Raw genomic sequence first — 24642 nt, 5'->3', positions numbered from 1 at the left:
TGAGAGCTGTTGTTGTGGCATAGTAGTATAAACCTCTGTCTGCAGCACCAGCATCCCATATGGGCACTGGTTTATGTGCCCAGCTGCTACACTTTCCAGCCAGCTCCCTGCTTATGGCCTGGGAAGGCAGTGAAAGCTAACTTACGTGCTTGGGCCTCTGTACCCATGTGGAAGACCAGGAAAAAGCCTTAAGATTGGCCCAACTCCATGCATTGGGGCCATTTGGAGAGTGGACCAGCAGATGATTCTATCTCTCTGTAACTCTGCCTTTCAAATAAAAAGACATCTGTCTACTGGAAATGTTTTGTGTAGGCATTACACCTTCTGGGTCTTATCCACTAGTTCATTCCCCAAATGCCAGCAGTGGCCAGGGCTAGGCTGGGCCAAAGCCAGAGACAGAATCAAATCTCCCATGGGGGTGGCTAAAACCTAGCTACCCAACCCACCCCTGCTGCTCTCCAGGGCTGGCAGTAGCAGGAAGCTGGGACCAGGAAGCTGGGCCTCAAAGCCCCGCACTTTGGTATAAGACGTAGGTGTCCTAGCCAGTGTCTTAACTGACAGACTGAGCGATTGTTGTTGTTACAGTTTTTGTGTTGATCAAATACAGGTCAGGGGAAATACTCTTCTTTTTTTTTTTCCTGGTTGTCCATCTGAAAATGTTTACCTTGGGTCAGAGATGGACATCCTATGTTAACGGCGGACAATTCCTTTCTCATTAGTTGTCACCTGTGAGGCTTCATACTGAGAGGAGACATCAGAGGTCATCTAGTTATGCCTTAAGCATATTTGCATAGCCAGTGGTCATTTATGTCTGATAATCCATTCAGATTCAGAATTTAATGTGTTTGGGACAGGCATTTCGCCTGTGGTTCGTACACCCATTTTTCACAACTAGGTTTCTGGTTTAGATTGCTGCCTCTGGTTCCTGACCCCAACTTCCTGCCAATACATATTCTGGAAGATGGCAGTTGTGGCTCAGATAACTAGATTCAGGTCACTTGTGTGGGAAAACTGGATTGAGTTCCAGGCTCTTGGTGACTTGGGCTTCAGCCCGGCTCCAACTATTGCAGGCATTTGGGGGAAGTAAGCCACAGATAAGAAGACATTTCTGTCTACTGTAAATTATTACATTTGCAATGTTTTCCAAAGCTTTTATCAGATTAGTATTTCCCCTGACCTTATTCTTTTGAGGTACACTTTAACATTTTCCTCCTTTTTAAATATTTATTTTATTTTATTGGAAAGTCAGATTTATAGAAGGAGATAGAAAGATCTTCCATCCACTTGTCCACTCCCCAAGTGACTGCAATGGCCAAAGATGAGCTGGTTCAAAGCCAGGAGCCAGGAACTTCTTCCTGTTCTCCCAATAGCTACAGGGGCCCAAGCACTTGGGTTATCTTTCACCACTTTCCCAGGCCACAAGCAGGTAGCTGGCTGGAAAGTATAGTAGCTGGGACATGAACCAGTGCCCATAAGGGACCCTGACTGGTTGCAAGGCAAGGTTTTAGCCACTGAGCTGTTGAGCTGGGCCCAGACATTTTCTAAATACACATAAGATTTAATGCAAGAAATCACCAGAGTTGAGAGTTTTTTCATTAAAGGAAATGCCATTTTGTCTTGAATGCCTGCTCATGTGCCTCTAGTCTACCCTGTGGCAACCCTGTCCGTTCCACAGCTGCCTGAGTCCTGGCTGGCCTGGTAGTGTAGTCGGCCTGGAACTGCTTCTGCCAATGCCTTAACCACCCTGAGAGATCCTCCATTTTTCCTCCCTTGCAGACAGGAAATATTAGGGCTGTTGTCATTGATTTGCTTCCCCTCATACAATGCCTGCCACCCAGAAGTTATCTGACTGCTTTCCTGTATTCATGACATTATTTGTCCCTCGCCACTGATAGAAATTCTACCCTTGTTCATTGAATTTAATTCAGTTTAATTCTCTGTGGACTTCTTTGCCACTTGTGTATAGTCTGAATATATTGCTTTATAAGTCTCTCCTCATTTCATGTGTAACCTCATTAGATTTAACGTTCTCAAGGCAATGTTGAATATTCTCATCTATCACCCCATTAAACCCTTGCCTTTGATGAGCTACTTAATACCTCCTTTCCTCCACTACTAAGTGGGCTTAATAATAGTATCTGCCCTGGCTTATTCTCAAAGGTCCCATGCAGATTGAATAACATAGGTAACGAGGCTTTATGACAGGTTATACTGGCTCATACATTAGAAACTATAGCAAAGTAAAATCGTTTATTTCCATACACTCATAGAATATTCCTGCTGCCTACTGTTAAATAACTTCGGCTTTATGCTTCTGGTCTACCACAAGATTAATTATGAAGATAGAATTGAATGAAGATTTCTAACATAGTTAGAAAGCAATTATTAAACCTCACAAATGCTTAGATGATATATAATCATGCAAACAAGAACTTGCAGCTTATTTCAATTTTCCTTTTAATATTTTTAAACTTCTCTACAATAACCCAAAAGTTTAATAATTTGAAAAATAATTCAGCATGATTTGTCCCCTTAGTTCGAAAAGAACATTGGTATTTTCTACTATGGTATCATTCACACACAAGCAAAATTTTGAGATTTTGGAACTTGAAAACTTTGAAATACATTGTTCTTGTCATTTCCCTAGGGGTAGCCTACAATGTTTTGTGGCTTTCTGTTGTCATAAACAAGAAGTGAATTTCCTAGGGGCCTAAGTAAGGTACAATAAATGATGTAAAATGTACTGAGACCAACACCATTCCTGTCATGCCTCTAGGTACTCTGTGCTCAGATCTTTTTATTTAATCACTGTCTAGTTTTGGACCCTCTGTGGAAATGCCCTGACTGCAAAAAGAGGAATATTTGGCAAAACAGGGGATCTTCAGACCATCCTTTGCCTTGCATGTGCCAAAGAAGACCTCACCTACTCTGGTGCTTTAAACGGCGACATCTACGTCTGGAAAGGGCTCAACTTAGCTCGCACCATTCAAGGAGCACACAGTGTGAGTGTTACTTTATGGAACTGTGGAGGTGATTCAGTCATTTGGGTCCCATATGTGTTTTGCCCCTTACTTTAAAATTGGAGGATTTAAGCAAATACTTGGAAAATACTCCTGAGAGCTCCAAAACTCGTTTGAGTTGACCTAAAGTTACATTTCAAAGCATAATAGCTTTATTCAGTTACACCTTAACTATTAATTAGCCGGGGACTGTTACTGGTCAGCAGCAGTTTGACAGAAGACTAGACCTTTGTGGTCACTGTTGTCATCTTACCAGTTCCTCTCAAAACATCGGGTGCCTAGGATCACCTTAGGAAACTTGTTAACATGTGCCTCCGCCCCCGTGGTTCTGCAGCTGGTCTGCAGCCCTTGGCGTGCATGGGGAAGCTGTGTTCAGGAAGGTGTGGTGTTTGCATTGCTTGGTGTGTTGGGGTGGAAGGAACCGCCACATCAGTGTCTGACTCTTAAAGTGCAGAGAAACTATGAAAACCTCCTCTGTTGTGAAAGTCTGCTCTGTGAAAAGCAAGTGCAAACTCATTGCCCTGGTATCCTCTGATATATATGAAAAGGGTTCCATGCTCGTAACTGCAGATGATAAAAAAAAGCTAGGACAGGGAAAGGAGGTGAGTGGATGTGTTGTAGTGAGTATGTTGCAGAACGATTTTCTGGGCTTTGCTAATTATGAAAAAGCTCTTTAAAAAGTTAGAAGGTCAGCGTGTGTCCTCATTCACAAAAGCAGTCACTTCAATGCCCTGGTTTCTCTTCATACCGGATCTTATGTCAACATTATATGCTGGTAGCCTCTTTCACAGGAAACTATTTGAAATATATGGGGTGGGGGGAAAGCATCTTCAAATGATAGGTCACAAGCTAATAGCAATGTTATGTACACTGCAGTTAGGCCCCGAGAAGACCTTCTTAAGTGCCACTGTTCTTGTACAAGTGTCCATGTTCCTCGTGTGATGTTACTTATTTTAGACAGCAGCTTAGGAGTTACTCACTACTAGTCTATTCTTCAGAAGTGTCAGTTGCATAATGAAACCTACGATGTCCATTTCTGAGGTAATCAGTTTTTGTGTTTTTGATTTTGGGAGGGGGTCATCACTTTAGAAATGGCAAAGGAATGCCGGAACTCTTTTGCCTTTGGTGGTTACAAGCATCTTGAGACTAAGCTTGGATGAAGGATTTTGAAAATGCCTGTGTGGTCTGTTGTTGCAACTGCAGAAGAGAGCAAGGTGTCCTTGCTTTTATGTTTTGGATTTGTTTTGTATTCATCATCAGGATTGAACTGTGATGACAGCTTGGGTAACTGTGCCATTGAACACTATTGGTTTCAATCTCCAGGCTGGGATCTTCAGCATGTATGCATGTGAAGAAGGCTTTGCCACTGGTGGCCGAGATGGTTGCATACGGTTATGGGACACGGACTTCAAACCGATAACCAAAATTGACCTCAGGGAGACAGAACAAGGATATAAAGGTAATTGATGTGTCACTACTTCCGTATCCCTCTAAGAACGTGCAGTATGATGTTCATTATACACTTTTTTTTTTGCTGTGCCCACATTATGCTCTGAGCGATATGAGGCAATTTTTGTGCTATGTCGAACACAATATTAACAAATAAATGGATACCCTATTTGCTGATTTGCACGAAGACATCTGTAGGCACCAGATCTGGTCCTACAGTAGATAACCAGGATCATATTAACAATATGGAATAGTTTCCTGGGAGATGGGACTTTGCTGTTATAAAACTGAGCTGTTCTGGATGAGTTAGTCACCCTTTATGTGACTGTGCCCTGCCTGTGACTGTGAACAGTGACACAAGTAAATGATGGGGAAAATGAGACAAAGAAAGGGTTTCTTAAAAAAAAGAATATAGTTTTAAAGGTGCAGCTATGTTATTAGTAGTGATGAAAAGCATGGGCTCATCATTAGGAGGCCAGAATTCAAATCAAGATTCTCCTTGGGATTTAACAGCTTGGTCAAATTGCTTGACATCTTTGGGCTCCTACTTCCTCATCTTTAAAATGGGGATAGCACCAGCATTGGCCTCTGTATATAGGGGAATATATATGCATATGTGCATACATATGTATGTATGTGTTTATATTCCATTAACTTCTCGTTTTAGATGTACTATTTTTACAAGTAACATGACTATTTTATAAATAACTTCCTGCTTGTGATAGGAAATTTAAGTATGAAAGTAACACAGAGTCTCATTGATGCTAAAGAACAGAACATAGGCAGGGAAGTTGGGTTCACTAACCACACATGGCCCCAGACCTGGTTTTCAGCTCCTGGGCTCATGGCTGGGGGAGAGTGTCCGGTGCTACTAGTCAGGGCACCAGATGAAGCTACCTGCTGCTCAAGTGAAAGGGATTCAGTCCCAGTGCTGATTGGAGAGACAAGTTTCCTGAGTTTTTCTAGAGAGGACCCGGGGACATGAGCCATGGAGTTCTCAAAAGCCCCCAAATAGTTAAATTATCTGTCCTTCATCTTAAACCGCCCCAGGTAGGTTGATGGAATGCTGCCCCTGGATGTTGCTCCCTGGGCCAGGCCATGTGCAGCACACTCTGCTGACCTGGGATGGGTTTCAGGACTGGCAGCAGGAAGCAAATTCAGGCCACCTTCTATAAATGGCGGGCCCACCAACCTTCTTAAAAAATTCACCAATGGGAGGTGAGCTGGATAGCATACTTCCTAATTATTCCTGCAGCTTTGTCTCTTCCTGTAACTGTTTTTAACATGTGCATTTCCAGTCAGCTAATCTGGAGGTGGAACTGTTGGTATAGAAACTCAGACCCTGGTGTGGATGCATTGATAAGCTTAAGCATGAGGTGGGCATAGGAAGATGTACCATTTGGTGTCTATCTCAGGACACCTGTGAGACACAAGAGTTTCATGTTGTCTTCCACAGAGTGTAGACCAATGTGGCTTTTCCTGAAAAAAAAAAAAAGAAAGAAAATTATTTGAAACAGAGAGCAAGCCTCCCCTCTCCCAAAGGTTAGTATGCAGCTAAAAATGCTTGGGACTTCTTGGTGTATCCTTCAAGGTCAACTAATAGCAGAATAGGTTCTGAGATTACTGATGTGTTAACTTGCTAGATGGGATTGTCAACTAGAACTTTACTAACTGTTGGAGAGAATCAACCAGAAATGATCACTCTGCTTTAGTCAAGTCACTTCACCCAGGTCATCCAAAAATTGTGTCACATGATTAAGAGATAAATTTTGAAGTAGGGAGTCAGGGCAGGAGTCTTTACTTAAGCCTTCCTGCTCCCCTCTGCTCCCTCACACTGAGTCCTTGACTCTGGCTTTTGAAGGGCAATTCAGGAGCCAGTTCTGAGTGGGCATCTGTATAACCAGGGATTTGTATCGATCATATACTTCGACTCCTGTCGTCAAACATTAGTCTCAGCAGATTTTCACACCCACCCCTCCAATATCGAAGCAATTCTGGGTGGGGCCCACTGGGTTGGATATCCCTGAAACAAGCCTGCATCACATGACATGTGCCAGGAATCTTGGACTTCAAATTTGTCAGAGAAAAGAGTTGGCATGCATGCCAGAGGGATGACTAATTGCTTAGTAGTACATACTTCAGGGGAAGGCATGGACTTGCATTGAGAGGATGGTGTAAATCCTGCTGTAGTTTGAGCCCTAGGGACTCGGGGAAGGGCTTGGGCAAGGAGGGAGCTCCTGGGAGAGTGTAGGGTAAACTACTATACATCCAGCCACCTTCTTCATTTTGAGACTGGCTGCTCACTACCGGTAGTCTCATTGTCTTAAGATTTTACTTCACTGTCATGTTAATACATACTTTTAAAATTGTTTTTATTGTTAGGGTATAGTATCTGTGGAATCATAGGTTTAATTGTCAGGGTTGTTTCTCACTTATCAAATAAGCTGTAACTACTTTATTAGGAAATTTTATCCACATAGCACTGTACTAAACTCATTCTCTACCATCGATGCCTGTGCTAATAGACTTTGGGCTACACTGCCATGAAGTGTTCTCCATGTACTGTGAATTCAGTGCTTGGATGTAACATGCCTGTTGAACACAGAGAAGAAAGGCTTAACAATCTGAATATGGCTCAGCCATCACATCCAACTTAGGGAATTCTTGAGCCAGTGTGGACAGGGCCAGGCCAAGGAAGGCAGCTGGGATGACCCTTGGAGGTGCTCCTCTGTCTTCAGCCAAGCTTTGGTGGCATTGTCACAGAGAAACAGCTACGAGACAATGGGGTTCATGGCTTGGAATTATCAGAGATTCTCCCAATAGGCCTTACTGGGCCACTCTGAGACGAGCTGCCCAATCCTCCCCCGCCCTTGACAGGAAGGTGTGCCTCCAAAGAAAAGTTATGTGGGAGACTAGCACAAATACAGGAAGTAGAATAGGAGGATTTGAGGAGGAAACTACAAAGTAATGAGTAATCTTCTTCCCAGTGTTGCCTTCAAGTGCAAATGTCATACCCTTGAACCTTGGAGTGCTTGCAGAGGGTGCTGGCATTAAGGAAGGGGGAAGGACATAGCACAGGGAAAGGTCAAAGCAGAGGAAGTGGGGGCGTGGTCAGCAGTTGTTTGGTTGCCTTTCGCCCCTCCTGAGCCATCCCTGAACCATCCCTGAAAGCAGTTGGGAGCTTCTGACCCGCCTGTGCTCTGCCTCATGGGTGGAAGGGAAGTATAGTTGAAAGGAGCAGTTCGATCAAGGCACTATCACGTCTTTGCTCTCAGTTTGGACATCAAGGTACACAGGAGGATGGTTTCATTTTTATAAGGACTTGATTTGAATATTTCTTCTACAGTTTTGCTGTTGATCTAACAATGACTCTTGAATTCATTTCCATGGAAATAAGGTGATTTCTCATCTTGGTCAAACAACCAAACAGCTTTCTAAACAAATTTGGCAAGAGGCTGAATCATGGGCCTGTCCCAGTTCCCATGACACAGTACTGATAACTTTCTGTGTTCCTCTTAAATTTAAAAACATTAAATTTAAGTAAGTGCTAGCATCTGGGAATCCAAGTGTATTTCTGAAGGTCACGGTGCTACCTACAAAGTTATCTTTGCTCCTCTGTGGACTCCTGGAAAACTTGCAAGATGAATCTGGCTATTTCCTTGTTGGTGTTTTCATCTCATAACTATTAACTGTTGGGCATTAAAAAGATAGGGCAGTTTTAAAATGAACTAAGATGAATATAAGCTCAGAAACATGACATTAGGATTTTTGTTGTAAAGGGACATTATGAATAAAACCTACATTTTTGTAGTCAAGCTTGAGCTAATTAGGACACTTGACTTTAATGAAAACAATTAACCCTGCTTTAGATGTGTGTGAATCAGCTTAGGGATGGGTCGTGCTTGCATTAACAGGAATCAGTAGGGCCAGCACTGATGCTCAGGGCTCCACCTTCCCCAGGCGAAGTCAAAGACACCATGAACACATCACTGAGAGCATTACTTATGGCAGGTACAGCCTTTCACTTTCCTCTGTGACTTACATTATCTTCGGTAAGATACCACTTTTCCTGACCAGTGAGGGCTCAGTCAAGTTTTGCAGCAACCTGGTGATATAAACCAATGACCTGAGTCATCTAGGATCCTGCACCTACAACTCTGAAAGCCTGGAAGTCTAGGAAACCAGGCACACTTGGGCAACAAAACCTGATGTGAATGATTGTGAGGCTATTTAAGAGTCGCCGTGTGTGTGAATATTCATAGCATTCACTGCAGATGTATTTGAACCTCAGGGTGTTGCCGTAGATCCCGTTGGACGTGTTTTGAATCCCAAATCCAACTTTCCTCTTTTCTTTATTGTACAGCTTTAATATTTTGAAATAATAGTCAAAATCTTTGACAATTTATTCTAGCATCATGAAAGAATATCATTGCATATCCTGAGGCTGTCAACTCACACGTTTGTGCTTGTACACAGCCTCGTCAGAGCAAATAAAAAATGGACCAGGAGAGAGCTGAGGATTTTTAGAAGTAAGCAAGAAAGACTAAAGTATGCCTGGCACCAAAACCTTTCAGGTGTTTAGGATGGTGCACCTCAAACAAATGATTCAGTGAATGTTGAGTTCCAGGGTTGTCGAGTCACTGAGGCCCTGTGTAACTTTTATCTCACAGGTGAGTAGGATGGGCACTAAGCTACCTGTGGACTTGGGGCTCTAACCTATCTCACACCCAACTTCATGCATTTTTAGTCAGATATTTGAAAAAAAAATGCATGGTCTGGGTACAATAAGGAGGCTTTTAAGTTATCACAGTGCCAAGGGAAGCCAAACATAAATTCTTAACCAGCCAAAATGAATTACTTCTATGGTGATAAAATAGTTTGAGTTAGTGGTTGTAAATGGTCATGTCTAAAGCAATGCAGTGATTATTCACATAATATCAGATGTATTCAGTTATTTTTCCATTTAATAAACATTTACTAGGCATCTATTAAGTGCTTCATATGTGTCCAAGGACTAAATAGGCAATATTCTTAAAACCTACTTCAGTCATCATGAGCTTTAAATGGGGGAGGAGCGAGTATTATGTTTGTTTTGCCTGTAGCACATATTTATTGAGGTATTAAAGCACCATAAATTCTGATCCAAAGAGATCCTGCATTAGATCAGTCACTAGTGAGAGCTCTCCATCTGAAGTCTCCAGAACTCAAGATCCCCCCTCTGAGACTTGGCATCGTCTCCACTGCCCCTTCCCTGTTCTGGGTCGGCCACCCTCCTTCACATAGATTGCTGCAGTTGCTTCATAACCATTGTCCCCGCTTCAACAATTGTTCTCTGCACAGCAGCTAGAGGGATGGTTGGACATTTACATGAACCCCAAAGTCACTTGATTCCTTCCGTCAGCACTCTGCAGTGATTGCCTACTTGCCTTAGTCAAAGAGTCAGACTCCTTCAGGTGACCTCCAGCCATTGTGTCTTCCTCCTGTTCTCTGCTCCAGCTGCCCTATAGCATTCCCAGCTGGCTCAGCCCTCCCCTCTCTGCCCTCACGCTCTGCCCCTTGTATAGCACTGAACCTGACAGCCTGCTCGCTGTCTTTCTTCTTTCTCCTTCAAGCTTCTGTTCAAATGGTGCCTGCCCTGATGACTGACTTTATACACTCTGCCTCAGTCACTGCAGGTGCTCCTGAGCACCTTCTCTCTGGTAACTGGGTGTAAAATGTACTCTGCATTACATTCATGGCCACTGTCCGATTCTGCCAGGATGAGGGTCTCGCTGCTCACTGCTGCTTCCCAGGCTCTAAAACAGGCTCTGACACACGCTGGAGTCCTGGAAAGTGCTGTTGGGAGAAGGAAATGGAAAGTGTGTTGCAAGACTGAAGTGTCAGAACTTTGTAGGGTAATGTAAGAGACAGATACTGCAGAGGGAGCAGCAGATAACTTGATCTGTGTGTCAACCTGTAGCATTCAAGGACAGGAGGTCATAGAACAGGTTGAGAGAGGCCAGTGGCTTTTCACAACCACAGACAGAAAGAAAGCAAATAAGATTGGAGGACGGAATGTGGGTTATTTTTCCTTACTGTTGACTTTTCCTCACACCCTTTTCCCCAAATAGGGATGGGGGGTATCCCAAGAGGTGTCTTAATCACTGTACTAGATGCCCACCCTGGATAAGTATTAGTGGTCACACTTGGAGGGCTGTAGCTGGTGTCTGTGGGCAGAGGTCAGGGAACTTGATCAGTATCTGGAAATGCACAGGACAGGTACAGAATTTTCCCAAGCCACCTGCCAGTCATGCCACGATTGAGAATCTTTGGTACACGGTGTTCAAAAACCAGCTATCAAGAGCATCCTTGCTCACAGTTCAAGTGATACACATGTGTCCTGTTTTCCTCTGAGTTCTGTGGGTGGCTTTTTCACTTGGCCCTCTGCTCGTCGTCCCTTCTGGCCTCACTTGCCCCAGACACTCTCCATCTTCCCTGGTCCAGGCCGCCTCTCTCCCAGTTGAGTTGTTGAAGGCATGCTGTGGGGACGGTGAGGTGTGTAGCCAGGGGGCAGTGGCCTGTTGACTTAGGCTGTGTGCAAATGTAGGCAGAGAGAGGCCAGGGCTGGTGATGGTTCTTTTTGTGCGCAATCCCTCTGTGTCAGCCACATAGGAAAGCCAGCCTTGCATCCCTTCCCTGGATGGGAAGCTGGTTGGGCATGGCTTTTGGGTTTTGTGTCCCAAGGTTGCATTAGCCCATGGGGATGCTCCGAATTTCCTGGGGTGTTAAGATTTGGGACTCCGTGGGTTGGATTTTGAAGTCACCAAAGATTTTTTTAAGAGTCTTTTGCACATGGAGCTGGTGCATTGGCTCAATTTGCTATCATCCACCTCCAAATGCTGGGATCCCATATGGGTGCCACTTTGTGTCCCAGCTACTCCACTTTCCATCTAGCTCCCTGCTTGTGGCCTGGGAAAGAGGTAGAGTATGGGCCAAAGCCTGGGAACCCTGCACTCATGTGGGAGACCTTGAAGATGCTCCTAACTGTTGGCTTTGGATCAGCTCAGCTCTGGGTATTATAGCCATTTGGGGAGTGAATCAGCAGATGGAAGATCTTTGTTTCTCCATCTCTCTGTGAATCTGTCTTTCCAATGAAAATAAATCTTATTTTTAAAAAAATGTTATTTGAGCAGAGTCCTGCTAGAGAGTCCCAGCAAAGTTCCCTGTCGTCAGGAGCAGTGGACCTTGGCCACCACAACTGAGAACGATCCGGAGAGCATTTTGGAGGCTGCACTGGCCCAACCTGTGCAGGTGCCCTGTGGAACTTCCGTAGCAGGACCTCGTGCCTACTCTGCAGCCACCTATGTGTTGAATTTTCCGTGTACAGGACCACAGTTTATCCTGAGCTATCCCAGGGACTGAGGAGGTTATGGCTGCACGGGGAGTGAAGAGGCAGATTTGCAGGCTAGCTGTAGTCCAGGCAGCTGCACAGGGCCCTGTGCTTGATTAGGTGCTTTGCCATTGCGGCCTGAAAATTCCTCTTTGTGTTTTAGTAAGGGGCTCCCTGCATCCCCAGACTTGAAACTAGTTCTGGTCCTTATTCACATGAGGGAGGTACGTGTCTTCGCTGAGTTCTTTCAGGTTCCCACGGTTTACTTTAAGCAGACACAAAATGCGTTGGCAAGCAGAGAGCTCCAGGCCCCAGGCTCCTGAAGTGGCTCCAGCCACCTGCTCCCGAAGGGATGCAGAGGCTGCCGCTTTCTTTCCCACTCAGGTCTCCTCATCACTCTTACTGTTGTTCATCTCTTCCGCCCAAGACCCTTCTTGGTGTTGGCATCCTTCATGAGATTGTAGTGATAGGGGCAGCATCACCGAGTCTCCTGTGAGCTAAGATACCGTATCTTGCACACTCAGCTCAATCTTTCTTTTTCTTGCTGGTTCTGTGATTCCGGCAAGTTGCCTCATGTACTCAGCAAGTGCTTCCTGGTGCCATCGAGGGCCTGGCATTGTCATATTAAGTCATCAGGGACGTTCAGTGGAATGGGGCTAGGTAATACCAGGAGGTATGTGACAGTAGTACGACTCTGAGAAGCTGATGCTGTCTTGTTGCTGTTTGCTCCCCAGGCCCCACCAGCACAGGGTCAGCCAAGGTGCCACTGAAAGCCCCCGGCCAGGCAGCCTGGACCTCAGAAAGTACAGTAGTGTGACTGTAGGCTGAGAGAACTCTAGCCAGGAGCAATTTGGCAGGTGGTGCTTCTCAGGCCAAAGGAGCTAAAAGTACTGTGCCAAAGCCTACTGTGGGCCTCTGGGAGGGATCCCCATGTGGGGCCCTGGCTTCTGTGTTTAAACCCTCTCCTTGCAGAATCTGCTGCACAGTGAACATTAGGGATGGTGGTCCTGGGTCCTTTATCATCCACCAACCCTCAGAGCACCAACTGGAAGGATGCTGTGGCGTACCAGGTGCCCCTTCTTCTGCCAGCTTCCCATCTCTTGCCAAATCATTGGGGCAAAGGTCACTTTCATGCTTTCTGTGCGTTGGACCACAGCCTTGCCCTATGTATTTGCAATCCAACCCAGTGGACTCATAGCCAGCAACAGCCAGTGAGATATAACACAAGGGACGGACAGCCCTTTGGGGGTACTGCGTAGCTTCCTGGCGCTCACCTCTCCTGCGACTGGGATCTGATATCACAGAGAACAAGTTGTTCTACACTGAGGCATAAGCCTAATGAAAAGACCCTGACACAGCATAGCAACCTGCTGGTGACAATAGTCATTACTTAGATTTATTGATGAAGGCAGAAGAGTGTGCCGACCATACTGATACAAAATGCTGAATGCTTATATGCTCTCTGCTTCACAGATGGAAAAAAATGAATACTGAAATGATTAAATGGCTTACCATATCACACAGCTCAGATGGGCTGAGGTCTGGGGTCTAAATCTGGACCAGGTACTTAAAACCTTGGTGAATATATGGAAAATAAGTAGAATTCTTTAATCATGAGGTATGTTTGGATATTTGTAGACTAGATCTGCCTATGCCCAGACCTCAGAATTGAAGCTGAGAGGATTAGCAGGAGTCTGTTTTCCACTGTCTGGTCTAAATGTAAAACCAGGGCAAAGGGCTGGTAAGAATTTTATCTTAGCCTTAGAGGATTTTTAGGTTTAAATGGGTGATTTGCTCTTTAGTGCCATCTGCTGGTCGTATAAACTACACACATGCCAGGGCCAGGGAAAGGCCAGGGTGGTCCATTGTATAAACACCTCGCCCGTTAACAAGATGCCCTCTGTTTGTATTGTCAAAGGCATCCACAGCATGTATTTTTTAAAATTAACAACAGCATTTCTTTAATTGAAACAGAGTGGCTTTAATACCTCTTTCTTGGCTGTTGGTATTATTTGTACATTGTTCTCACTCCCAAAGCAGGGGGTAAAGCGTGCAATGCAGTGACTGCCTTGGCCAACTGATCCAGAACATCAGGCTGGCATTCTCGCCCAGCTCATTGACATCACAGACCAAGTGAAGACCAAGTCCGGGCAGATAGGACAAAGGAAATGCTCTCAGAACCCTTCAGGCACCTGCCTCTCCCCAGGGTCTCTGGGATATGCTTGAAAGAGGCCAAACACTTCTCTTCATGTCACCCCTGTGCTGGAGAGCACAGGGTTTAGGAAGGAGGAAGGCCAATTCCTAATGAAAATTAGGCTCTGGTTCTCCACCTGCTGATTCGTCTTCCAAGTGGAATCTGGAAGAGAGACTGTGGAGGGTGAAGAAGAAGCAGAGTAGGATCCCAGGCTCCTTCCTCCTGGCCTCTCTGTGCTAGGCCCGTGAGCTCCCTGCACACTCTCTGGAAACACTGCCAGGGGTGTCCTAGGCCTGGCTAGGGGCTGAGTTAGAAGGTCCTTTGTTCCTAAGCCTCTTAAAAAAAAAAAAAAAGACAAAGCAAGGAAAACATTTCACATGTTAACAGTTTGTATTCCGAAGTGGTAGATTACAGGTTTCTTTGTAGCTTTCTGAGTGTGCTTCCCCAAGCACAGTTTTAAATGAAGGCAGTTTAGAGAGCAAATGCTTACGCACCGGACCAAATACAATGCCAAATCCTTGGAAAAAGTCTGTCTTCAAGCCGTTTAGAGCTCTATGACCAGATTGACTATTGGAGGCTGTGGGGAGGATTGGTATGTTCAGGCCTACTTGGAAAAGGGCGTTGTCTTTCAAATCTTCGGTGGAGTTATAAAAGACTGCAGTTGGAGTATTCGGCTACAGTGTTTCCATCATTGAGATGCATAACTTGTAGGTCTGCACTTGCATGTTTAGGCAATGCAGTCATGTGCTTTTAGTTCTTAATGTGTAGACATCTTCTACAAAGGTCCGGCCCCTCCCTAAAATGTAAATTGCATTAGTACAGAGGCCTACCTTGTTTAGGATTTGAACTCAAGTGTCAGATACACAGGAGGTGCCCAATTAGACTTTACAATGAATGACTACAGCCCACCTTCCTGGAGTATACTGGGCACAGACGGTATCTTTTATTTCTGGGAATTTCCAATGATGCAAACGTTTCTTTTTTCCGTTTTTGCTTGATTTCATTATTCTGACGTTCTAGAGGAGCATGGACTACATGCCAGCCAATGTAGTAGGTTCTGAGATTATAGCAGGAAATAAAACTGATGAAATCCAGTTTCACAGAACTTACATTCTAGTGAGCAGACATACACGACAAACGGAGTAGACTGGTGAAATACGGGATTGCTTGGCTGTCTTTGGAGTAGCTCTCTACTTCCTGACAAACTGTGCACCATTTCTGCGATGAACTTATAGGCAAGCCTGGTGAGGCCACTGACTAAGCCTTCCGTCAGCCTCCAACAGGAGCTAAGAAAGATACTGCCGACAGGAGTGTATCAATTCCTGGGTGGGGACAAAGAATTGGACAAGAAAGGGACAAAGGGGAAGGGTTTACTGCTGCCAGGCAGAGTGGCTGCTTTGTTTAGGAGCTGTGTTCTGTGTCAGCTGGCAGTCTCTTTCCACTGCCCTCACCGCACATCTCTCCTTGGCAGCCTTGAAGCTCACCCTGCTACTTACGTGGAGGAATTTGGGGAACTGACCCCAAACTAGGCGTTGCCAAGATACCTACTGACGACTCACGGCGAGAATACTACATCTTCCATTTCAGAGCAAAAAGAGTTGGCTCACACAGAAATAGCCTTGAGCTTTAAATGCTTGCTTTCATTAAGAAACCTTTTTCTTTAAGCAAGTATCTGGTTCTTCCAAGACCACAGTGAGGTGATACAAGGATTCATGGGGTGTTCATATGTACAGAACTACCCCTTGTGTTGTCCCAGCATTTGTTCTACCTTAGCATTTGCACTGGATTTTTCACACATATTTTTAAAAAAGATTTATTTATTTGAAAGGTAGAGTCACAAAGAGAGACAGATCTGTGTGCTGATTCATTCCCCAAATGCTGCAATGGCTATAGCTTGGCCAGACTGAAGCAGGGAGCCAGGGACTAATGCCGGGCCTCCCGTCTGGGTGCAGTAGTCCAGTTACTTGGACCACCTTCCGCTGCCTTTCCAAGAGCATTAGCAGGGAGCTAGATCAGAAGTGGAGAAGCTGGGACACATCCATGTGGGATGCAGGTGTTGCAGGTGGCTACCATACCACACCATGTGGATATTTTTCAGAGTAATTTCAGGTTCCCAGCAAAATAGAGTTGAAGAGTCCTATCTAATCCCCTTCCTCTAAAGATATATAACCTCCACCCTTGAGAAAAGCCTGCCTAGCTGAACACATCAGTACCACCCAGGGTCTTGGTGACATTCGCGCTCGTTGGTGTGATGTATAAATGACAAGTGTCCATTGTTAATGTAGCTCATAGGAGAGCTTTTCTGACCTAAAAACTCTGCTTGAACTTCTCACTTGGTAACAAGGTATTCTTAGAATTTTATATTTGAAAATATTTTGATAGTGCTATTTCATAGATCTTTCCACTAATGGTGAAAGTAAATTCATTTTGAGCATCTCCTTTTACTTCAAAGAGGATTGTTGGACTCTGTAATTGCAGTCTGTGTACTCAGGGCAGTGAGACTGGTCCATGGGGAGAAAGGGGCCGCTGCATTGGGCATCCAGTCAATCAGATATGGATCCCGAATAGTGCCTGGACCCTGGGTTTCTGGAAATGTCATTGCCAAAGACGTGAAGCCTGCTGGGGACGCAAATCGGACTGTGAAGTTTCTCACATCTTTATCCTGATTTAAAGAAAGCCGTTTAAAAGAAAATGGCTTCTGAATTTCTAACTCATCCACAAGAAAGTGAGGACTTCCGGGGAGGATGAAATAACGAGCAGGAAGATCAGACTTAAAGGGAGAGCTGTGCTTTTAGGGAAGATTCCACGAATTGTTCGAGAATAACATCTTCACTGGCAGGTGTTTGATGGTATTTTGAGACCAAATTTATTAGCATATCTCTGGGACCTGGGATATCTGCTTATCTGGCCCAGTGAGTGTAGATTCGTATCAAACACACCTAATGCAGCAATTAACTATTATCATTAAATGTCCTTTTAACACAGTTTTATCTTTCTAAAGATCAAGGTGATGGCTAACTTTTTCTCAGCATATCAGAAGGAAGTTATTACAAAAGGGATTAGGTTTTCATGAAGACTAATTTCTCCTCCTATGTCCATTTTGAGATGTCACTACAATACATCCTGCTGTAAAAACATGCTGGTGTCCTAAGGCAGACAGAGCTGTGACAGTCACCTGTGGCATCCTGAGGGTTGGGAAACATGGGCTCACCGAAGGGAGTGACACAGGAGACTGTGTGGAGTTGGCGCTGCACCACCAGAAGGTGCGAAGAGGTTCTGCCCTTGCTGCAAGCCTGGTGAAAAGTTAGTTAGGTGCTTAATGGCGTTTCCTGTTTGTTTTTGTCAGGCCTCTCTATCCGGAGTGTGTGCTGGAAAGCAGACCGCCTTCTTGCAGGGACTCAGGACAGTGAGATATTTGAAGTGATTGTGAGGGAGCGAGACAAGCCGATGTTGATCCTGCAGGGCCACTGCGAAGGGGAGCTCTGGGCTCTGGCCTTGCACCCCAAGAAGCCCCTGGCTGTGACAGGCAGTGATGACCGCTCCGTCAGGTAAGGCTCTGGTGGCAGTAGCCGTTCTCTCACCGGCTTCCTTGGGATAACAGGGACTTTTTTTCTTTTTGGCTCAGAATTACTTGTTATTGAAAGGTAGACCACAGCACAGAAGTACACACTGCCCACATGGAATGTTAAGACTGGTTCAAAAATGATTGGCTATGTGGCTCTTTGACATCATTTTTGGGTTTCTCTGGTTCTAAGTCAAAATGGCTATAGAAGTGAAAATGCATGAGAACCATTTAGGCTGTCATCCACTCTCTCTCAAGGTCAAAACTGGAGGTAAGCACGCTAGCCTGTGATGAGCTTGTACCTTCCTGGCTACACTGGGGCCTCTTCCGGGCTGCCTGGGCAAGCCACGTGCGACCTAGTCAGGGACTCTTGCCTTGCCATCAGAAAGTAAATTCTGATTTGTAGAATGGTCTTCAGCACACGAACAAATTAGTATTTTGGTGGGGTCGGGGCAAGGGGAGTCTCAAAGGGAGTTAGAGCCTTGTCCTCCAGTCAAAGATCTCCAGTTCCCAGGAAACAGGTAATTTTATCGCAGGGTCTTGCTGAGGCACTCCGGGAACTCCAGGAGCACTCAGTGGGGTAAAGTGAAAGAGAATGTGATCCCTCTGGTCTCCATGTGATCGGTGGAGGACTGAACATAGCATGTAGAAGTTGGAGACAGACTGTTCTGATTTCCAGTCTTCCCTTTTGGTTTTGGCTAGTGATGTGCTGAACAAATAGGCCAGAGGAAACGTTGGAGGAAGGGAGTGATCAGTTCATTCATTAAGATGATTGCTTTGCATTTTGACAGCTAAAATTGAACACTAGAAACCAAACTAGATTGCTGTTTTCTCCCTTGTCCTGGAGGTTTGTAGACTTCATCAAGATAATTTATGCACTGATTTCTGTTTGTTAGTTTCTGCTAAGTGTCCATGTAAAAATGGATGGGAAAAAAAAATGCAAGTTGCCTTGTCTTGCAATATAAATGAATGTTTGGTTTCTGTGTCTGTGTAATTTGCCCTTTTCCATTTGTCTTGTCTTCCTTCACTTTCTACTTCCCCGAAACAGCTAGGAAGTTCTTCCAGCACTTGATGCTTGATTCCCACTCAGCCAGGAAGAAACAACTCCATGAAAGGCTGTGGCCTTTGTGTTTTAGAGCCTGGACTGATTCTGAGGAGCCCTGCCTGCCACAGTCTCTGACCCTCCCCTTTAAGCAGGGATTTGGCTCAAGTTTCAAGTGTGTTTCTCTGCTGAGTGTTGAATTTAGGAAGCATAAGAGCTCTAATTACTTGACAGAGATGAGCTTAGGAGCTGCATGGGGATAGTACCATTTTCTGAGGCGTGATGGTTTCTTCGTGTGCTGAAGCAAAAACTTCACCAGGCTTGAAATAGCACTGGGAGAAAAGCAGCACAAACCATGAATAATGCATGAGCCATTGAGAGAATACCTTGGGCTCTGGGTTCTGCACACAGGCTGCCTGACGGCCCTGGATGCTCTCCCCTGCATCCCTGTTCCTAGGAAAGGACGGCACGTTGCTGTCCACTCAGCAGAGGCATTTAGGGAAACGGCATCCCACATGATGCACTTGTGCCGTTCTCGGACAAAGCGCGGAGCTCCTGGAAGCTCCTCATATGGAATATCCTGTTTGCCTCAGTGTAAGGTGAGCCAGTTAGGTGCTGTGGGGCTGGGAGCTCTGCGTGAGCACCCGGAGCCTTTGCTTTGCCTCTGTGGCAGCTGTGCTCGCTGGCCAGGAATGGCTGAGGTGCTGGCCCCATGAGCAGTGGAGCTCCGAGTAGGGAGGAGTGGGAGCTGTGAGCACCCAGCCAGACTGGGAACTATCCTGCAGAAGGGCATGGCTCACCTCAACTATGTTTTCTTTCTGGGGAGGCCAATGAATAGAACATGCATCTCCATCTATGTGCTTACATGAAAGTTATTAAAGGGACATTAACACACCTGCAGTGGGGGGAAACTGGCAATGCTAGTGCTAGTCAAATACTTACTCTGTTGGTGTAGTTGGCAGCCACTGGTGTAAGCAAAGATAGCTTAACATTCCAAAGGGCGCCGCCAGATTCTTTGTGAGGTAGTGTTTGCATTTTCCTTACCCTATATAGCTCAGAATCTTGAGAAATGTTGACTCATCTTACTTCTCTTCCTTGGTTTTACCAGCAATGGAAATGACCCACTGAATATTCCAGAAGGCTCCATGTACCATCTGTCCAAAAAGGCTGTTCTGGAGGCTGGTGTGAACTCGCTATGACCTGTAGTCTTCCTACAGCAGTGTGATGAGCAGGCATTCCCACCTTGGATGGGGTCGGGACCCTGTGAGGTGGCCTCAGGCTGGTTGTCACTTTGTTCTTCTCTTAGGCTTTGGAGCCTGGCTGACCACGCCTTGATCGCCCGCTGCAACATGGAGGAGGCAGTGCGTAGTGTGGCCTTCAGCCCCGATGGGGCTCAATTGGCACTGGGGATGAAGGATGGCTCTTTCATCGTTCTCCGAGTCAGGCACGTGCTGATATCGAAAAGGGTATTTTGCAATGCTATTCTGTTACAGATATGCTTCTCCTGGCGGTAACCCTTGGCGGGACCTTGGGGCAAACGCGTTTACTCAGTCCTGTAGGAATACCACTGATGCACATCCACTACTGTTCCTACTGGAGGCTGAAGCTGTCAAGGCCCCAAGTTCTTTGGTGACTTCATTGGCAGCACAGTCTAACTCCGCAAACTGACTTGAGGCTCTGTAGGTCTGTTTGTCTCTCAACAGGAATAATATGTCACATGATTGGCTGCAGAAATATTATGTTTAATACCAGAATGCTGCCACAGCCTTTCTGTAGCAATGTAACATAACAGGTTGTGTTTAAACCTTTCCAAGATCCAGTGAATAACAAAAATCCTCCCAGCACATTTCATCCTAGCTGTTTCAGATAAGAGATTTTGGGCTTTGGGCTTGGCATGGTGGCTCAATTGGCTAATCCTCTACCTCCAAGCACCAGGGTCCCCTGAGGCACCGTTTTATGTCCCAAGTGCTCTACCACTTCCCTTCCAGTTCCCTGCTGGTGGCCTGGGAAAGCAGCAGAGGATGGCCCAAAGCCTTGGGACCCTGCACCCAAGTTGGAAACCCAGAGGAGGCTCCTGGCTCCTGGCTTCAGACAAGTTGAGCTCTGGTTGTTGCGGCCTTTTGGGTGGAAGATTTTCTCTTTGTAAATCTGTATTTGCAGTCAAAACAAATCTTTTAAAAAGTGTGGAGAGAGAGCTTTTTGTGGGCTTTGCAGTAAACCAAGAAGAGAGGAATAAAGAAAAAGCAGCATCCCGTAGCACCAGATATGTAGAGACGAGCTTGCATGAACGATTACTCTCACTCACAATCCAGTCCCCTAATGGAATGTTTTCTGGTTTCTAACATTTGTATTATTTTTACTGGACAAAGCTTATTACCCGCCCTTGTAATTTCTTTGGAAGGTATTCATTCACTTGGTTCACATGTTTTCTGATTACAGAAAAGAAAGGCAGCTCTAAATTAAATACTGCATGTTTTGTGCAAAGAGAATTCTATATTGTTTTGAAGAATGCTCTTGGCACTGTTTACATTAAATCCTCATTACCAGTCTCACATACATTTTCTTTCTTTGCTTAGTGATGTATGTAAAGATGGCTAATTACTACATTTGCTTTTCAATGGCTTTCCCAAGGAAAGATAATGCCCGCACACCTACTCTCTGACTTTGCCATACGTGCTAATGCTGTTAACACGTGAGAGCAGGGATGAAGGATTATGATATGGAAACAAACATTATGCATTTTTTACGCAGTGATTGTTGATGAAGCTTTCATTATTGGTTCAGAGGACCTGTCTATCATAATGCAGATTCATTGTTGTAAACAACACACCTCACTGAGCTTTCAAGTGTGAGCAGCAATTCTTCATTTTTTGCTTGAAAAGCAAAGTGGTGGAGAAAGAGAGAGCTCTTCCATCTTCTAGTTACTCCCCATGTAGCTGCGATAGCCAGGGCTGGTCCAGGAACTTGTAACTCCATCCAGATCTGTTGTACGGGTAGCAGGGGTCCAAGCACATGCAGTGTCGTTGGCTGACCTCCCAGGCACATTAACAGGAAGCTGGATTGGAAGCAGGGTGATGGGGGCTTGGACCAGCACTCTGATGTGGAATGCTGCTGTCTGAATGGCTTCACTTGCTGGGCCACAGTGGTGGGTGGCCCCTGTTTTCTTCCCCCACCCCTACTCCCTGTATTTGTGATAACAAAAAGCACCAAGCTTAAGAGTCACTGATTTTTTTTTTTTTGGTCTAAAATTATAAAAAAGATGGGTTTATTTTAATGTTAACTTTGGCACATTTAACATTTCTTCATGGTATAATTTTAGAAATTATTTTACAGATTTCAGGTTTTTTAAACAAACATTTAAGAAAAAATGATATATAGCTGAACATTAAAGCTGATGAATTATCTTAAGTTCTATTTTTAACTTTAGAGGCCCAAAATACTATTTAACATGATTAATATTCATTTGCCTAACCTATCCATAAAATTTCAATATCTCTTTATATTAAAAAGTTCAGAAGCTAATCCTTTCATAACTGAAATTTTTTTCCCTTTAGAAACATTTTTTTCTTCTGCTACTCACATTTTAAAACATGACTTGGGTTTTCTGTGTCTACACTGGCTACTGATCACTTTACTTTTTATCCTTTCAGAGATATGACAGAAGTGGTTCACATCAAAGACCGAAAAGAAGTCATTCATGAAATGAAATTTTCTCCCGATGGCTCTTACCTAGCGGTGGGATCCAATGATGGCCCGGTGGACGTCTATGCTGTTGCCCAGCGGTATAAAAAAATCGGGGAATGCAGCAAGTCCCTTAGCTTCATTACCCACATTGACTGGTCTTTGGATAGTAAATACTTACAAACAAATGATGGAGCAGGAGAACGGTTGTTCTACAAAATGCCTTGTAAGTCATGAGTAGGCGGTGGATATGTGTGAAACGTGGAGCTTTGAACCTATGAAGAAAAAACAGGAGCAAGTCATCACAATCTCAGAGCAAGGAATGTTTTCTGAAATAAAATCCCCAGGGCTCAGATTATAAAAAGGCTAATGTATGACAGCACATTAAATTTAAAAAAGATTATAAAATCAAATCCATGGATATATTTAAATATGAGACATTAAATAGGCATACATACTTTGCAAGTTTTATAATGGAAAAAAGATTTATAACTAACTTATGTAAAGGCTGCATAAGGATTAGTGGAAATAAAAGCTGCTAGAAATATGGTGTAATCTCTAATGACCAATAGCATGTGTGGGAGGAAGGGAAGTTATAATCGAAGCAGTAGTGAGGTACCGATTTTATACTAGCTTGATTAGCAGGACTAGGGCAATGTTAAATTGCAGAAGAGGCAGCAGGAAGACCACATACATCACTGCTAGGAGCATGTGTCCAAGTTAGCTATAGCAATACTAGTAATGCCCCAAAGTGACATGTGGTGCTTAAACGTTTAGCAGTGTAACTTCATTTGACTAAATGTGGTGCAGTCACATGAAGGAACACTGTAAGGAACTTAAAATAGACTGGAGTTGCTTGTGCCCACATGTGTGGATCGCAAAACTGTGCTGAGGAGACGTCAAGCTGCAGTATATGTCACGTATGATTGTTGATATGAAGTTTTAGGACTTGAAAGAAGGTTCTCTATTATGACTGCATGCATATGTGACAAAATGTTACAAATGCTTGGGAATGACAAACACCTCACTCAGGCTGTTAGCTACCTCTAAAGAGAGAAGAGCAAAACAAGATAGAGGATAACTATCCAGTAGATTCTAATGATCTAACATTTTCTGTCTTTCTTACTTTCAAGATTTACTATTGGTTGGTTCCCAAATAGTACTGATGGGTGGACTCAGCCAGGCCAGAGCCACAAACCTGGAACTCCGTTGGAGTCTGATCCCATGAGTGACAGGGACACAAGTGCTTGGACCATCTTCTGTCTTCCCCAGTGCTTCACCAGGCAACTGGATCAAAAGTGGAGCAGCTGGAAGTCAAACCAGCACTCCAATATGAAATGCTGGCGTTGCAGATGGCAGTGTGATTCACTATGCCACAGTGCTGGCTCATATAACCTATCTTTCTTTTAAACTAAAATCCCTAGAATTTTAGTTCTAGTAAAATTCTATTGTAATAAGGATGAAATAATAAGATTTGTTGAACTTGGGTAGTGCACATACTGTTGTAGACTAATATTTTTTGCATGCTTGATAAATTTCACAAGAAATTTGAAGACAAAATCTGAAATAGTTATCCAGCCAACTTCCAAGTGTTTGGAGGCTCATCCTCTGGTCAGTTCCTTATTCAAGTTCTTTATTATTCCTTCTTTGCTCTTTGCTCCTAGTCTGTCCACTAACATCAAAAGGTTGAGTAAGTAAGCGTTGAGAATGTGAAATACTTAGCACAGGTGGTTCTGCAGCAGGGTTAGAAATCAGTGGGAATGTACAAGTAGTGCACTGTGAGTTCTGGCTTGTCAGACAGTAGCCCTCCCATTACAGCCCAGAGTTAGAGATGCCAGGCTCGTGAAGAAGGCTGACTCTGCCAGAATCGAAAAGGAAACAGTGAAGTCCTCCAGAACTAGAAAAGTTGGCCCTAGGAAAAGTAAAGCTTCAACACAACATCTCAGAGTCCTGCTGTGTCTCAGGAGCATAGTTCTGAATCACTGGGAGTTTGTGTGTTTTTGTCTTCTATCTTAATTCTTTCATCATTGAAAATTCTTACATGATTATTTTTGGGGAAATGTGCTCATTGAGCTCCCACTGTAAGTTTTATGAGAATCATGACATAATCAGTAACAGTTAATTTGTAACACTAAAATGTAAAAAAAATTACTATAATAATTATAACTATTAATTGATAATCTGATTAATGAGTTTATCACTGTGAGGGGAAATCATGACCCAATTATATTTTGTCTTAAATTTATACTGAAAAGTTATATAATGTGTAACATAGCTTCAAGGTTAAACCTCTGTTCTATCAAGTTCAACAGTGAAATGTGTGTC

At 44.3% G+C, this 24642-nt stretch overlaps 1 protein-coding gene across 3 annotated transcripts in view; it reads left to right on the top strand.

Moving 5' to 3' along the window:
- EML6 (EMAP like 6) overlaps nt 1-24642 on the top strand; it is a 253275-nt gene that overhangs the window by 116946 nt on the left and 111687 nt on the right. For all 3 annotated transcript variants that reach the window (XM_040993458.1, XM_040993459.1, XM_040993460.1), the window contains exons 5-9: nt 2817-3002; nt 4344-4479; nt 17379-17580; nt 19943-20080; nt 22287-22543. In XM_040993458.1, coding sequence (XP_040849392.1) covers nt 2817-3002; nt 4344-4479; nt 17379-17580; nt 19943-20080; nt 22287-22543 — 919 coding nt within the window. The remainder of the gene's footprint in view (nt 1-2816; nt 3003-4343; nt 4480-17378; nt 17581-19942; nt 20081-22286; nt 22544-24642) is intronic.

The sequence above is a fragment of the Ochotona curzoniae genome, unplaced genomic scaffold (genome assembly GCF_017591425.1).
Source record: "Ochotona curzoniae isolate NIBS_2020 unplaced genomic scaffold, NIBS_Ocur_1.0 contig_883, whole genome shotgun sequence".
Lineage (NCBI taxonomy): Eukaryota > Metazoa > Chordata > Mammalia > Lagomorpha > Ochotonidae > Ochotona > Ochotona curzoniae.
The sequence above is the reverse complement of the archived record's forward strand: the minus strand, read 5'-3'. Positions and strand labels throughout refer to the sequence as shown.